This window comes from Pterocles gutturalis, unplaced genomic scaffold (assembly GCF_000699245.1).
Source record: "Pterocles gutturalis isolate BGI_N339 unplaced genomic scaffold, ASM69924v1 scaffold11096, whole genome shotgun sequence".
NCBI lineage: Eukaryota > Metazoa > Chordata > Aves > Pterocliformes > Pteroclidae > Pterocles > Pterocles gutturalis.
The window spans coordinates 7,879-25,451 of record NW_010103083.1 but is presented as its reverse complement, the minus strand read 5'-3'; the positions used below and the strand labels follow the sequence as shown (position 1 = coordinate 25,451).

Sequence of the window (17,573 nt, the reverse complement as noted above, 5' to 3'; positions counted from 1 at the left end):
GTTACTTACTTGAAGTGTTCAACTTTTCTGAACTTTGGAAAATCTTTGGAAGCTACCTAGTACCGTATCTGGTGATTGTGAGGCTTCACTTATGTGCAAAAAGTGTAGATAAGTCCCAGGTGAAATAAGTTGTTCTAAGAAGGTAACTATTGAAAAATCTTAAAGTTCATTTGAAGAAAACGTATGTGCTGAAATCGGCAGCTGTTCTAACACTGACTCAGAATTTGCATTTCAAATACTGAGAACTAGTATAAATAACTTTGCTGTATGCACTGCAGTTTCCAGTAGTGTTAATGAGAGGTTAGAAGTGTTTGGTGAGAAAACAATGCTTGTTAAAGCTGTAAGAGGGAAACTTAAAGCTTTTGGATAGGGGAGAGTTAATTTGCACTTTTAGGAAGAAAAGCACTCTTATTAAGGTAGTAAGATTTTTTTTTTTTCTTTGCCTACAGGAAGGAGTTGAAGTGAGAGTTGCCAGAATATTCAATACCTTTGGTCCTCGAATGCATATGAATGATGGTAGAGTTGTCAGTAATTTTATCCTACAAGCTCTCCAAGGCGAACCACTAACAGTAAGTAATGACCTGCCAGTGATGTGAAGAGTTGTTCGTCTGTATCCTATCCTCATGTGCTATGAAAGAGGCTAGATCTTAGAAAACATTGAGGTTTCTCCCCATCTGAAAAATCAAATCCTTCAGCTTATCCTTCGCCATGTCAAGCTCAAGTGTATAGATATGCAAAGATGTATTCTGTTGATGGTATTGGTGTTCCTCTACCAGAGAGAAACAAGGCTACCAGTTGTGATCTGAGAAAGTGTTTTAGTCATCCTGAGCTTGAATCTCTGTCTGTCACAACTCTTCTATGGGAACAGGGCATGACAAGGTTTGCTGAATCATGTTTTGGTACTTCTTCCTATTGAGGAATTTTCTCTGAGCCCTTTTTGGAGTTAGTCATCTAAATGTCTTTTTGCAAGCTTGGACATCAGCCTAAATTTTCCCCATATAACTTAATGTTAAAAGCCTTCAGGCTACATCACTGTTAGAAAATAGAGTAGGCCAGGACTGGTTTTTGTTGCCGTTAACAAACTGGTGTGGCATGGCCCACATCTATACAGCTAAATTTTCCTGCCAAAACAGGTTGCCACATCCAAACTGTTTTATGTGAATGGTCCTTGTCTCTTGACAATGCTTATGCAATGTCACAATGTTGTCTGGGAGAGCAAGAGCTGGCACAGGCTAATACTCTGACAGAGATGCTGCTGATAATTTAGCCATGCAGACAGTGCCTGACCTGTGCCCTGATCCTGTGTAGTTTATTGTTATAAAATAATGAGGATATGTAAAATAAATGAGGAGACATCCCGAAACAAACAAACAAAAAAAATATGGCTACCCCCTGCAAAACTTAGGTAGTAGATACTACCATGCTGACTGGGTAAAATCTAGATCTCCTGAAAAGGTTTTTTTAAGAAGTTAAAATTGTGTATAGTCTTCAAAGCAACACACATCACCTGACTTAAATACACTGATTTTTGAAAGATTGGTCTTCTCTGGAGGTCAGCATTTGCTTACTTGTTGTTTATCAGTGATTATTAACTTGGGCAATCTGTTATTTTTTAATGTCATCAGTGATGCATCTTGGCTACTCTGTTGCTCATAACCGTTGCTAAATTTCTAGTTTAGGCCTGTGGTTATTTCAGAGTAACAATCCTGTAATAATTTGAATGCTGTGTTCACTGCATGTCCTCAAGATTTGCTTTCTCTCCAGAGATTCACTTTCTTCACTGCCAGTGCTTAGAGTATGGTAGCAATTGTGTGATGCTGACTGTGACTTAATGGCCAGTGTTAATTCGGATGTATCATATTTAATGTGTCATATAAGTCAGCATTAAGACTGCAGATGTCAGGGCTTAGTCTTGGGTAGCTGACAAAACCAATGAGTCCGGCTTTTCTAGTCTCCACTGATAGGAGCCTCTTCAGCACTGAACGGGCTAATTGCACAGCCACATGGGTTCAGTACTTTTTTTCCTTTCAAAACATGAAGAAAAAAAAAAGCATTCAAATTCCTGCAAAAAGAATTACATTTTCCTACCTGAGTGTCTCACCAGAGCTGCAGGTTTAGGCTGGTTCTGTGTGTTACAAGATAGTAAGCAAGCATAAGTGGGCAAGAAGGTGGAGCTTCTCACTTTGAGACTTTTGATCCTTGTCAAACTTGCTTGTATCAAAATATGAATATAACCATGTATTGGTTTGTCAGTATTGTATTTCCAGGATGGCATCCTGCGGCATAAGGTCTGAGCCTTTAAATGCCCTTTAGAAAGCGTATGTAGCCTATAGAGGGTCAGGAGGCATTTCCATTTTTCAAGTTTGTTCTCGTAGTAGCCATATTTGGCCTTTCAAACTTTTTTTTTTTGTCATTCATGCTTAATTTCTCAAGTTGTATTGAAAGTAGTCCTGTAATCTTTTATAACAAAAACAGTGAGAACACTAACTGGCAGTTTTGTGAAGCCTTACTAAATATGAAGCAAGTTATCTTGTTTCAAAACATGCAGTCCATGGGATATTTCAGAGCATCAATAAGAGAAGTCTTGAGACTTCAATCAATAAGAGAAGTCTTCTGTGGGAAGGAATATTGAAAGCTTTTTTTTCTCTTTTGTAAGTGCCATGCTGTCTAGATTTTATCAAGAATGTAATAGAGGATAAAGTAGAACATTTTGCCCAACATTGCTATTCCTTAGGGAGTAACTGTCTGACATTAAAAATTACTGGATATGAGAAAAGAACGAGGGGGAGGGTTGTTTAGCTGACCAGATGGAATAAAATGAAGAATCAACAAGAAGTGGTAATTAAGACCAGAAAAAATTTCAGCCTTGCGTCATGACAGAATTTGGCTGACAGGAGTACCTAGTGTTGACTTTTTTAGAAACAGAATGTATTCAATCTCTTGGTTCAAAATAATCTCTTGAGAAAACAGTCTCTTTAATTTGAAAAAAATATAGCCTATGCAAACATGACAATTGTTGCTTTGTATTGTTGTAAAGGAAGGGTTTATTAAGATAAATTGGGAGGTATTAAGAGAAATTAGGGGAAGGAAACTACATTGTATTTTCCAGCCACTGCCTGCATGTAGGAAACATAGCCACAGGGATGACTTTGGAGAAGTCATGGAAAAATGACTTAGCTTGTGGGATAAGTTTTATCTAACTAAAAGAAGACAAGCACAAAGCTCTATACGTACATAAAATTGTCTTTCTCTTTGCTTTGAGAGGCCATCAGGCTGTCAGTGTGGTCTCCTGGTGCATTCTTCTCAGAATCAGTTGCTGGGTAAACTCTGAAACCACGAGCTTACCCAATGCCTACTGAATTGTGAACTCTTCTGGTTATGAATGTACCTCAGAGAGCAGCAGGCTAACCAAGTGACAGGTGATGGCATGTTGCGACAGGACAAGGGGTAATGGTTTTAAATGAAAGGAGGGTAGATTCAGAGTAGACGTAAGGAAGAAATTTTTTACTATGAGAGTGGTGAAACTCTGGAACAGTTTGCCCAGAGAGGTGGTAGATGCTATATCCCGTGGCAGGGGGTTGGAAGTAGATGATCTTTTAAGGTCTCTTCCAATCCAAACCATTTTATGATCCCTGGAAACATTCGAGGTCAGGTTGGATGGGGCTCTGAGCAACCTGATCTAGTTGAAGATGTCCCTGCTCATTGCAGAGGTTTGGACTAGATGATCTTTAAAGGTCGCTTCCAACCCAAACCACTTATGATTTTGTGTATACCAATTGTATTGTCTTTCCTGTCCCCTAGGAAAACAAACATGCTTTCTATTCTGTCCTTCTGAAAAGCTTTTCTGTTGTAGCAGGTTGGTGGTAAGATGTGTTTCCATGTAAGTGTTTTCCCCACTTAAATATGCCTACTGATAACCTTCAGAATTTAAGTATTCCTGTTCTAGGGATTTTAGTACTGCACACAATTAAATTGTGAAAAAAATGAATATTATCTGATATTATGTACATTTTAGGTATGTTTTAGTATCTGTTTTGAACTTAAACAACTTGCTTATTCTAAAGTTCTAGCCTCTAAGAATGATTCTACTTGCCATTTCCCCAGATAGTAATATTTAGAGAGTCATGATAATTTTTTTTTTAGTTCTAATTTCTTTGAACACTTACAGTCCTATTTTTCCTTGACAACTTTTTTTAAAGACCACTAACATTTGGTGGTCTCTTTGAAGTTATCTGTTGTTAATGAGCAAATAAAAATTATTCATCATAACCACATCTTAGTATTCTGAGGTTTGCTCTAAATATTTGGCATTTTTTTGTGGCTGAGTGCATGCTGCAGCCTCTTTCAGTGTGCCAGAAGAGGACAAAGCATCACTCTGTCCTACATCCCTCAGAATGTTTCCTACATCCAGAGTTCTCGTTAACAAAATCCTTAAGTTGCATCCAAGAGGAAAAAGACCGTCAAAAAACTGATTCTTTTCCAAAGGCTCTGCAAGCACATCTTTTTCCATTCCTTCAACATTGAGCTTGTGTCTCAGGTGTTTCTCCTTGGGATATTTTTCTAGAATGGTGAGGGAAAGATAGTTGAGCTAGAGAGGACTTTTGTACTTATGTAACTTTTCTAATTTTCATCTGGTTTTAGGTCTATGGACCTGGAACTCAAACAAGAGCTTTCCAGTATGTCAGGTAAGCCCTGTTTGTGCTGTCTGATATTTACTTCACTTGATGGTTCTTTGAGCCTGGCCAGGTTTGTATGCATGTGCGTTTTAGTCAAAGAAATTATACTAATTCTTAGGCCAGCTTTACTTTCAGAAGGGAGACACAGAAGTTTAAAAGTACCAAGAAACAAAACGTTAGTTGGTTTACAACTTTGAATTGAGTTATTAATATGTTCTTCCCTTCAAGGGACAGCAAGGAACTGGTAGGTAAGTTTGTTTTTTTTAATGCTGAGCAGTTTGTCAGTCCTTGCATTCTAATGCAATAGTGCCACCTTGTGTCTTTGGTGCTGTGGGCAGTGTGTGTACTGTACCTGCTCGGGTACCTTCTGCAGGAAGGAACCAGTTGAGGGTGCATTGCTGTAGCCGATATTGGCAGCGTAAGCAAGGCCAGAGTGTACTTTCACTAAGAAAAAGTGAATCTGTTCCTCAGAATCTTTTGTTCTGTCGTGCTAGCTAAACTTCTGTGCCAGGCTTCTGGATTGTTTTAATCATTCTCCTCTTGGAAATGTTCTTTCCCTCTGCTAGAAAGTAATAACAGTGGTGATAGATGCTATGGAAACCCCATCAGTTCAAAGTAGCCACTCCTTTCCTGATTGTAAGTCGTAATGAAAGGGATCTGGATTTGTATGCCCAGGGATGACCAGATAAGTTTATTGCTGATAACCCAAAATAATTTCGGGTTATTTTGCTGGGTGGAGGTAACACCAAAATACTGGGTTTTAACAAACCTGGTTTAAGAATTTCTGAAAGTGAAAAGACAATTCAAACAAAAAAATTGCAAAGCAGGTGGTGGCATCATGTGCCTCTGTCTAACAACTTACTCTGTTCTGTTTGAAATATGTTGGAAATGGGCCTCTAAATATGCTTGGGTACTGGAGGGAAGAGGAAGTATTGTTTTTTAGTAACTTGATATTTTTTTATATTCTTTCATATGCTTAGATGAACTATAGCCAGTGTATCCTGAAGATAATCACCCTTTCAAACTAACCTCCAGTTCAGTATACCTTACGATAGGGACTGTGGAACAAATAGCTGAGGAAACATGCACCCATTAAAGTATACACTGTAAATCTGATTTCAGCATTCCTCACTCAGTTGCCTGATCTGCTTTACTGGAGCTCTCTTTTTAGTCGAGAATATTATTTATAGGGAAGTGGAAATTGCCTCAATCTGTTCTTCCCTTTTTATAGTGATCTTGTGAATGGGTTGGTGGCGTTGATGAACAGCAATGTCAGCAGTCCTGTCAACTTGGTGAGTATGAGAGCTCTACTCTTCTGTGGTTACTGTGCAGTGGCCAGCATCACCTCTATTTTTCTCCTTCTCACTGACGCTGATTTCTAGAAGAAATAAATGGAGTAAAAAAGTTCTTTCCATTTTCAATAAGGTATTCTTCCATGTATTCTCTTTATAAGTAAGAAGAGTGAGTCCCTAAGTGTTGAGATCTCTTAGTTCCAAGAACAGGATAAATTTGCTGGAGTTTTTAATTTGTTTTATCAAAAAGATCTATGTATTTAGAATATGGGGAAAAAAACCCGAACAAAATGGTGGGGGCACATGCAAAATACACCAAGGAAATTATTAAAGTCCGCTGTTAATGAAAAAAAGTGATGAAGGAATACTTAGCTCTAAATAATTAGAAATCAATTTGTACAAGCCTTGATTAGAGGAAAATGGGATCGTATTTGATTGTATAATTTTCTAGTACTGATTAAGGGTGCTTAGAACTTTTATAATAAGATTTTTGTTCTGTCCCATTTATTGTCACCTTATTCTCAGCAGTGGATATAAGAATAGAAAAAAGGATGTATATGCCGGGTCATTTCTGTGTATGCCAACTTTTTCCAAATCACGTATTTAATTCTGCAGGGCAATTGTTCACTAGATTTTCCTTTTTTTACTGTGGCCATAAATTAATTTCTATGTTTCTGTCTAAATGCTGATATCCAACCTCATCACATGTTTTGTCTCCAGAAAACTCTATGCTTAAATCTATAGGTACCTAAACGTTCAGTTTTAGGTCAAATGATGTAGTAAGAAGAGTTTGGCAACAGGGAGAGCTAGGGGTGGAGAGAGTTGAGTCTGATGAAGGTGGGCTTATGCTAACAGGAAGCTTTCAGCATTTTGTTCTGAAGTGTTGATCAGGAGTTCGCATGCAACTTGGTTAAAAAAAATGAGAGTTAAGTAAAGGAATACTGTGTAGGAAAGCAAGTAGCCTTTTTATATATTGATATGTAAGCTATAGTAAACGTGGAAGCAATTGTTTGCAGCTAAATTAGCTTGGTTTCCTAACTTTGGATGAACTGAGTATTTAGCATACTTCATTAAATAGTCTGTCTTCAACTCAGCAAAGTCCTTGAATCCAGATTTCAAACAAATGATGTGGTTGTGTGGGCTGCTGAGTGGGTATATGCCTTTACTGTGATTGAGGTGCATTTCCCCATTCTTTGCAGACTGATATTTTTAGACACCCCCCTACATATACTGAATTACCAAGACAAATATAATGGAGGGCAACTTTTCTAATGAGTATGGAGCTTATCAAGTTTACATTTTTTTTTCATCAAAATAAGAATAAGGCATAGCTTTTTCAGAGTTCAACATGACTCTTAGAATTGGTGTTTAATTGCTGTTGTAATGAATATCCCTTTAAACCCAGAAGAGCACACTATCCTAGAATTTGCCCAGTTAATTAAAAAACTTGTTGGTGAGTATGATAAGTAATTCCTAGTAAAGCTTACGCAGTACTTACTGTCGTTAGATGAAGATTACTTGATTAGTGTGTGTAATACATGGATAATTTAATTGGTCTTCAGATTTCTTAGTAACTTTATCAAAGGCATTTAATTGTATCCTGATCATATAATTAAATGTCAATAAGATAATCCAAATCCTCTCAATTGTATGTGAAATTTTGCATGAACAGTAGAATGAGTGCATTCTTTCTTTGTACATGTGCAGTCTATACCAATTACTTTGGATAATGTTTATGCATTTTTTAGCTTTGTTTTGGCACAAGGACAATGCATAAATGACATGTAAAACACATGAATGAAAATGTCTTGCATACCATCTTAGCTGAAATATGGATACTTCAGCAAGGTGGTTCTTCACAATTTTGCAGGCTGTTCTTCAACCAGCATTAAAAACCTCCTGCTGTGGTGGCAGTCTTTCTCTACTTTTCACTGATCTACTGGTGACTCTTGCAAGGGCTGTCAGCACCTCCCTTATATGGGGCTGGGAAGAAAACACTGTGGCTTTATCTTCATTCTTGCTTTGATACCTGTAGCAAATCAAAGTTCTGAAGAATGGAAGTGAATGGCTGTGCTTAGTCTAGTGCAGCTTCCTAATGAGATGAAACATACTGGTGCCATTAGCCAAGGGTTTGTAGTCTATAGATTTCCAGCAGTGATTCTGAAGGATCTGAAAAAGACAAGTTCAAACATACAGTACAGAAGCTGAGGCATGTGATGTTTCTAATAGAGGACTGCCACCTCTCGAAAACGTCTATGATTCCACGGATCAGGGAAAGGAATCGAAAATCACAGCACCAAACCCAGTTAGGCACATAGAATAATTGTTACTTCCATTTGTCTGTTCACAAACAACTTGATCTGATTCAGTCCACCTGGAGACATGGTTTAGTTCTGCATTCATAAAATCCCACAGTAACATGGTATGTAGACTGCTAGATTTGGTTAGAAAAAATGTCCTGTTTGTGTATTGTCATGAGGAACAGCAAATACTATGCTGGTTCTTTAGATCAGACTGAAGAGTAAGGGCAAAGAGTAAGTGAAGTCCTTTTACTATACAACAATGCTAACAATCACAGAATGGTTGAGGTTAGCAGGCACCTCTGGGGGACATTTGATCCAACCCTTCTACTCAAGCAGGGCCACCTGTAGCTGGCAGTGGCCCAAGACCATGTCCAGAGTGCTTCTGAGTATCTCCAAGATGGAAACTCCGCAGCCCCACTGGACAACCTGTGCCAGTGCTGGGTCACCCTCACAATAAAACAGCATTTCCTGATGTTCAGAGAGAACCTCCTGTTTCAGTTTGTGCCCATTGCCTCTGGTTCTGTCCTTGGGCACCACTGAAAAGAGCCTGGCTCCATCTTCTTTAGTCCCCCTATCAGGTATTTGTGCACATGGATGAAATCCCCCTGAGCCTTCTCTTCTCCAGGCTGAACAGTCCCAGCTCTCTCAGCCTGTCCTCATAGGAGAGATGCTCCTATCCTTTCATCATCTTCATGTACTGGGGAGCCCAGAACTAGACTGAGCCCTACAGATGTATCTCACCAGTGCTGAGTAGAGGGGAAGGATCATCTCCCTTGACCTGCTGGCAGCACTCCTCCTACTGCAGCCCAGGATACTACTTGCTTTCTTTGTGGCAAGGGCATGTTACTGGCTCGTATTCAACTTGGGTGTACACCAGGGCCCCCAAGTCCTTTCCTGCCAAGCTGCTTTACAGCTGGTTGACCCCCAGCATGTACTGGTGCCTTGGGTTTATTCCTCCCTGGCTGCAGGACTTTGTGCTTCTTGTTGAACTTGAGGTTCCTGTCAGCCCTTTTCTCCAGCTTCCTTTATTGAGGTCTCTCTGGATGGCAGCACAGGCCTCTGGTGTATCAGCAACTCAGCATTGACCTGGTATTGATCCCTGGGGTACACCACTAGTTACCGGCCTCCAAACAGACTTTGTGTTGCTGATCACCACACTCTGGGCCTAGCCACGCAGCCAGTAATCAATCCACCTCACTGTCTGCTCATCCAGCCCTCAATAAGGATGTTACAGGAGACAGTGTCAAAAGCCTCACTGAAGTCAAGGTGGATGATATCCACTGCTCTGCCCTTGGCTACTGAAGCAGTCATTTCCTCGTAGAAGGTTATTAGACCGGTCAAGCATAAATTCCTTTTTGTGAATCTGTGTTTGTGAAATGCTTTGTGAATCTGTGTTGCTGTGGGACAGCTGGTTCACCCAGCTGTTGCATGCAGTGCAGCTGTGTCTGTGGAAGGCATTTCAGTGGTAAAATTATGAAGTGGAAAGCTGCAGAAAGACTTGATGCTCCAATAGGTAGGAAAGATGTAAATGCAAAGCATAGTGAATTTCAGGTGATAACGCACAGTCTCTTGTTTAATAGGCAGTGGGAGTGAAATCCAGTTTCTCTCAGAAGCGCAGGATGACCCTCAGAAACGAAAACCTGACATCAGAAAAGCCAAGTTATTGCTTGGCTGGGAACCTGTGGTATGTACAGCTGGATTACTGTTGTTGTGTGCAAATTTTTGCAGGGAGAGGACCATGGGGATTTTTTGGGGGAGGACCATGTGATAATGGTATGTTTCAGTTATCAGAATATCTCCTTAACACAATCTCCAGGACTGTTGTTTCAAAGGCTGTCTCTCATATGTTGCCCTAGCTCACGAGTGAGTCAAGAACTACTGGGTAAGATTGTACCGATTGTGCCATGCGGAAGAACAGATTAGCATTTGTAATAGACTTAAGTAGAAAAAAATCATTGTTAGGATAGGCATTTTAACTTTTTCACATGCATGTTATGAAGTGTCTGCCTTTCTGTAAGCCCAATGAATCCTTTGAAATATGTGGTACATAGTTACGGCAGCTAATGAGTTTGCTGTTGTGCTTCAATCCTCATTCCTGTTTTGCATTGGTAATATGCGTTATGGAAGGAAAAAATTCCTTTTATTTAATTAAAATATTTTTAGAAAATCTTTGGAGTAGGATGGTTCTTAAGATGATCATTGTAGCCAAAAAGGTTGTTTGGATTAATAGGGAGAAATATGAGCACCAGAAAAATGTTCAGAGCTTTAGAGGTTTTTTTAAAGAAATATGTGAAACTTGGGCAAAACAGAAGCTAGCCAGAGAGAGATGACACTTTTTTTTTATTCTGGTGGACTGAAGTAAACCAGAATAAGCAGCTGTTATTTTTGGACTACAGGTATCATATGTAGAGATGTTCAAGGCTTGTTCTGTATTGATAAGCTTGTAAACATGCTCAGGGTTAGCTCACCACCCACAATGTCTGTCCACCTGTAACGCTTAATTACCAGCCATCTGAGGTGATGTCAAGATCGTGGTGGTTCTGCACAGCAAATATACAAGAAATGCAAAATGCTTGTTATTGCTGGTTTTTTCTTTTCTCAACCTTTTTGGTGAAGTTAACTGTGCAAGTGTATAACCAGGCATAGCTGATGGTAAGAGCTGGTTGGTTTGGGGAGGTAAGGACTGTTTAAATCCCCAGAAATTGTGTGACTTTCTTAGCCAGGTCTCCATTTCAGCTAGTGCAGTGGTTTGGGGGCTTTTTTAGATTTGCAGACAAAAATCTTTCCAGGAAACATGTGAACCTACCTAGTAAATGTAAGCCTATTAATAGAAAAGGTTGCTCCAGACCCTTCTGAAAAGATTCCCGGAGGCACCAAATTATTAATAGGCTGTGCCTGAAAGCACGAGGACAATGGCAAGTGTTACTGTGACAAAACGTTTAAAACAGTTAACTTTTATACTTCTGATCATCTGTGTTTGGCACAGTCAGTACCAAAACTTCCTCTGAAGTAGCGATACAGTCTTGGTACATCAAGGCAAGTAGTTTTTGTTCTGCTATTTTATTGATGATGATAATCAGCAAGCATGTCAGAGCGTATGGCTCCTGAGAAAAGTGGGTAGTATTTCCGTTGTTTCTGTCTGCAAATCATAGTGCTTAAATACAGGCGTAGAATATGAAGAATTACAATTACTTGTATAGGATTTAAGAATATCAAATGGGCTTCTAGATGATAATTTGTATCCCTTTTTCTGTATATCAATGGAACACTGAAGAAATAAAAACTGAAAAAAAAACCCCCACCACCTTTATACCTTTCTGTGGTATATACCATTCTGTGAGATTCTGCGAAAGAGGATCTTTTTAATGATTAAAACCAGAATGGGCTTAGACTTCTGTGTGCTTGTCTCTTTCAACATATTATGAATTGAGAGTAGAATTATGTGAGTCTCTTTTGACACTAAACAGACTAATCATAAACATCTGATGAGATTTAAATTTGTTTGTTTGTTTGACTTGCTGTGTCAGAAAATATATCTGATGTTTAAAAGCTAACATGCATTAGCAGTGCAGAGATGTAACCAGTATGTGGTGCTGTTAATACTTATATCAGCTAAGAATTAGACTTCCTAGCAGTCTTTTTGATAGCTGTATTAAAAAAGATACTGTTGTGAAAAGAGCTGATGTGAACTGAGAGTGAACTGATTCTCCCCTCACTTTTGGGAACAGGTCCCATTGGAAGAAGGTTTGAATAAAGCAATTCATTACTTCCGTAAAGAACTTGAGTATCAAGCGAACAATCAGTATATTCCCAAACCAAAACCTGCAAGGATGAAAAAAGGAAGAACAAGACATAACTGAAGACTGTTAGTTGGACAGGAGATTCCCTGCTTGACGTTTGACGGATGTAATTTTTTTCTTTTTTTTTTTTTTTTTTTTTTGAGAGAGAGACTTTGAAACAGGTATCATGAAGAACAAACTGGAATTTCATTCTGAAGCTTGCTTTAAAGAAGTGGATGTGCCTAAAAATAACAAATATTCCCCTTCCCCTGCAAATCTTGCCTTGCACTTTTTAAATCTGTCTTTTTATGTAAAATAGAGTAGGAGCATCCTTTAGTATCTTCAAGTTTTATATCTTGCTGTGAGATCATTTTGTTGTGACTGTCCTTGACAGTTTTATTTACTGGTTTCTTTGTGAAGCTGAAGATAAACACAAACGGGATGGAAAATGCCAATTTATTTATAAAATGGGTACTATAAAATATGAGATGTTCTACTATGCATAAGAAAAAAGCTAGTGGTATTGTCAGGTGAGAGATACTGACATCTAAGTACAGAGGAGTTTAAAAGAATTCTGTATGAGAGCTTTATGTATTCTTTAAAGGAGAGATTTTTTCAAGGGTTTAGCTTTAGTTGTACACTTGAATTTGAGATATTTTCATTGATTACCATGGATAAGGATATTTTGAATCACTACTGTGTTGTGCGTACTCTGGGAATAAAGTTAATGTATTATTGGTTACAGTGGTTGAATATGCTATTTTAATAAAATATTGAAACTTCTATTTACTAGTTTTGGGGTTTCACTGTGGGCACTTCTCTGGCATTACACATCTGTGCATTTATTAATTAGAAAGTAACAGTCTGTAAATAATTGGCTCAAAGTTAATAACATTGGTTTGTCATTGCTTGTCTCTTAATAGATATATAGGAAACGCTGCAGGATGTCTGTTGAAATAGACTGGACAAAAACTTCATGATTTATTCCAGTTCAGGTAGTTGATAGTGATGCAGGGGTAAAAGATTTTCTTTAAACCATGGACTCTTCAGCCTCCGTAACTGGGGAAGTCTTTTTATTTTAAAGAGTTATTGAATTGTCAGTAAATGCTTTCAACTGTGATAACTGTGCCTGTCATCTTAACAAAAAAATCCCCAAACAAACAAAAAAAAAAAAACTCCAGTTCCCCTTTATTTTTAATATCTAAGGGTGGATACCTAGGAGGGGAGATGGCAGAGAGTTTTTAAAAGGTAGTGCTGCTCAAAATTGAAAATCCTAAGTCTCATGAAGGAAAATGGCTTAGCTTTATATTATTAAAGCTTGATGTTTCATTAGCTTTGGAGTATCTTTAGGTTGATGTTCAAAGTGGGAGTTGCCTGTATTGATGACTTAATGCCCAGACCCAGAGAGGACTCTGGGAACAGTGTGGTGTCCAGGCCCCTTGTCATACTGTGCCATCCGCCAGAGCCTTCCAGTGCTTGCAAGGCTTGGAGTCCCATCCAGTCTGCCTGGTAAAGTTCCCTAGGACTCCAGCAACGATGGGGCTGTTGCATTTGTTTGTGTGCCCCACCTGGGTGAGGTCTGCTGTGATCCTTTTAGGACAAAACAGTTTCTTCCCTGTTCACATGCGCAGGTTTTCTTCCAGGGGAAATCTGCCAGGCAGCTAATATGGGGAGTCAAGGAGCAGTTCCCTGTCTGCACTTGGTGGTGGAATTCAGGTATTACATATTGCCTCCATCTTTTCACAGCTGAGCAGCTTGAGGTCTGCTTTTTGTTTGAAGCCTTTTTCTGGGTACTTGATCTGGGCATTTATTCCATATTAAATCACCTGAAAAGTACACTGTGGTGTGTGTGCTCCAAATGTGCCTGTAACCTATCATTACTGATATGCTCACAAAGCACAGCCTCGTACTCAAAACCACAGCTGGATGTATGTGAAAGTAGTGCCCACTTCTTTAATAGTTCTATGGCGAGAACTGTTAATCAGCTCCCAGCATGCTGTTTTTAACACTTAAGCTCTAGATTACATGTGGGGGAAGGTGCTCTTTCTCCTTATATTTTACTCCTCATGCAAATTGTGCCATTGGATGCCAAAGCATCTGTGAAGAGGTGGTACACAAGCATGCAACCCTAGTCCAGCGTTTAGAGCAGCCATTGAGGGGAAAAAAGGGGAGCTGTGGGTGCCAGTAGTTACTTCCAGGACTGTTTTTCATTTAATCCAATTACTTCGGTGCAAAATATGTAAACTTTACTGGAACAAGCATGCTTCTAGAGACTAGGACAAAATGTGCATTTAAAAAAAAAAAATCCCTCAGGAAACCTGAATACTCGGTTACTACAGATATGAATTTAAAAGTTTTTTAGGTTACTTCACAGCCTGACCTCCTTCCTAAAAGAGCAGGTAAGAGAGAGGACAAATGGCTGGTACCAATACAACCCATCTGTGAGTATGTGGCATGCCTCCCACTGGGCCTGAGTGACAGTCTGTATTGATTTGCTACTTTCCTTGTACTGTTTCTAGCTTTTGTTTCAGAGGTTCCTGGTTCAGTGGCTGTATTTCTAAAAAGTGTCTTCCAGAAACAGCAACTGAGGCAGGTATTGCCTTTTGTGTTTGAAGCTAATGCTTGACCTTCTAGCTGATTCGAAAAGCATGAATTGTGGGTGTTAAAACAGTCTGCTGGTGCTTAAGACTGAAAGTCTGGGGTAATTTCAAGTTTGGTCTGGTCTGAACTGAGTCTTGGAGAAGGCAGATGAGGGTTTGCATGTTGCTGCTCTCTGCTCCCAGCTGGGTTTATACTCTGTGGAGGTGTTCAAGGCCAGGCTGGATGAGGCTTTGAGCAATCTGGTCTAGTGGAAGGTGTCCCTGCCCATGATAGGGGGGTTGGAACTCGATGATCTTTAAGGTCCCTTCCAACCCAAAGCATTCTATGATTCTGTGATCTCAGAAGGAGAAAGAAGGTATCAAGTTTGCAGGGAATCACAGGTGCCTCTTCAGAAGAGCCACTTTTGATAGAGGGTGGTGGAATACAGCACTGAAAGCTTGGAAGCATAGAACTTGGGTTTAAATGAAACCAAGCCATATTCTCATTTCCTTGCCTGAACACAACATATTGTAATTTTTTTTTTTTAAGGAATTTGAGACTTGGAATTTTTCTGCTGTCACCTGGCCAGGCAGGCATGGTAAAACTGACATGAGCAGGCTTGAGGTGCCTATTTAGTCACAGCGGTCTGCATGAGCAGGCAGCTCAACTGGTGTTAGATGCAAGTCCTCTCTCAGTAAGGAATATGCAATGTAACAGAGGCATGTGGCCAGCTTGGAGAGATGCTGCAAGGCATCCACTGCTGTGGATTCCTTGAACCTCACAAGGAGGACCACTCTTCCTGCTAAAAGTTACCACAGTGAGAACTCCACAGTTGCATTTTGTTTTATTTAAAAAAAAAAACAAACAAACGTGATGTACTTCCGCTTTATTTATATGTAGGCTGTTTGGAAACTTTGTAAACCACATTGGTGATCTACAGACAAGCTACAGTGAGGCTGGCGGACCTAATTTGTTTTAAGGAGTTCCATTAATGTATAGTCTAGAGAAGCCTCATGTCCATCTTTAGCTTAGATTTTTTTGCTATGTGGGGAAATCATGATCTGACAGTCTTCCTGTGTCTAGAGTCTTTGCAGCTCCTCTTAACCTATATAGACTCTGGCGAGTTTAGTAGCCAGTGAGCTCACTGCCCTCTGGGCATTTATGAATGTTTCTCGGTCATCTGTTTTTTTTTCAAGAAACTTCTAGAAATGTATGATATTTGAAAAAACCTTCACTTCTGTCAGATTGGGTTGAAACTGAGTTTTAAAGCAGAGAGAAAGAGGGAAGGGAGGTGGGGGAAGACACAAACACAATTGCATAAATTCGTTAGCCTTGGAGAACAGGCTACAGAGGGCAAACTGGGGCTTTGATTAGTGTGATGGATGGAGTCAGTCGTCAGGCTTTTATCAGTATTGAGTTTAATGCCACTTGAGGCCAAGAAGTCCTTGAAGGTTTGTAGAGGCCGATCAGAGAAGACCTGTCCACAGGAAGAAGATGCTTTGTTAATAGCAAGGGAAATGTGTACTCGGCGTTGCTAGCCCTAACATCCATACATCCTCCCCCAAAATCAGTGGGAATGTAGCCACCACAAATTCATAGTTGCTCTGTTGTGACCATTTCCCAGCACATGGATTACAAGTGGTAGGAGAAGGGAATGCCTTATTCGTGGCTCAGACCCCTTAGAGCTACCAGGAACAGCAGCAATAGCTCTGGACAAAAGCAGGGCTCCTTTTGTGTGTCAGGAGGTTCCTGAATGCAATTCCATATCCACAGGGAGATTTTTCTGAAATAACAATTCATATTTCTTGCAAAAAACAAACTCTGGTTCTCTATTCCTTTTCACAGACCCTTTCCTTCTCTCACTTGCCTATTCCATAACAGCAAACATGGCAACAACTTTTTGTCTGCCTTGTTTTGTTGCCATTTACAGCTTGGAACAAGCAACAGCTGGTTCATTCTTGTTATGTTTTGCCTAGTTTCCGACATGCTCTTCAGCAAGGAGGGGGATCCCCTGAATGCCTTGGTCCATGCCATGGCTGAAGCAGCTGGAACATCCAAAACTCGTAGCCACAGGGAACTATGAGGTGGCCTGAAGAGCTCTATCCACCCCACTGCAGAGAAAGCTGTTTTGAGCAAGGAAGCCTACATCTTCCATTCGGAAAACAGTCCTCGGGTAAAAGTGCCCAATGCCCCATCCCCAAAGTGTTTGTTACAAGTGCGACCTTCAAGGGAATGAAAGCCAAAAAAAATAAAAGGCAAATATATATTTAAGGCTGCTGCTGAAGAACTGGATCTGGAGGGAGAGATACCTAGACCTGGGGGAGTATATGAGAGTGGCTGTGGGGGCATGGCAGTAGTACTTCTGTGCTTTGACTGAAGGGTTACCTGGCAGGTGTTATCAGCAAAGGAGGCAGGACTGCCCCCCAGTCCGACTGATGGACTTGCCTTGCTGACATCCACAAACTGGGGAATGTGGCAGCATCGGGTCTCAAAACGTGAAGAGCTGGACCATGGCCAAGCTGTTCCGTAGGGAGCCACAATGAACAATGGCTGTTCTTCTGTCTTGATGGAGAGGTTCTGTGATGTCAGTGCCAGGATGGCTGGGGATGATGATGATGATGTGAAGCACTCTGTGCTGTCTGCACAGCAGAGTGGACAGGCTGGGAAGGGGGTGCACAGTTTTGTCTGTGTTTTTGGGACAGAAGCAGTCAAAGGAAATTACCTTTGTTAATGTAGTTCACTTTGAAGCACTCTGTGCATATTTGACCAACTATTTTTTCTGTTAGTTTTCTTCTTTTTGCCCAAGCCTGTGATGGCTCATGCCTGCTTGCTTTGTGGCTTACTGCATGTGCTTTTGCACTACTGCAACCGTTGCACTTCAAGTCAGGTGGACCCATCTCCAAGAAGGAGGGTGCCCTCCCCTCAGAGCTATTGCCTTGTGGT

At 40.2% G+C, this 17,573-nt stretch overlaps 1 protein-coding gene across 1 annotated transcript; it reads left to right on the top strand.

The window, feature by feature from the left end:
* Nucleotides 1–449: 449 nt before the first annotated feature.
* Nucleotides 450–12,839, top strand: UXS1 (UDP-glucuronate decarboxylase 1; the record flags this gene model as incomplete). The annotated part of the gene is made up of 6 exons (XM_010086553.1): nucleotides 450–569; nucleotides 4,642–4,685; nucleotides 5,908–5,974; nucleotides 7,370–7,421; nucleotides 9,852–9,955; nucleotides 12,000–12,839. Coding segments are annotated over 6 exons (519 nt in total), but the record flags the coding sequence as incomplete, so codon positions are not given.
* Nucleotides 12,840–17,573: the final 4,734 nt, after the last annotated feature.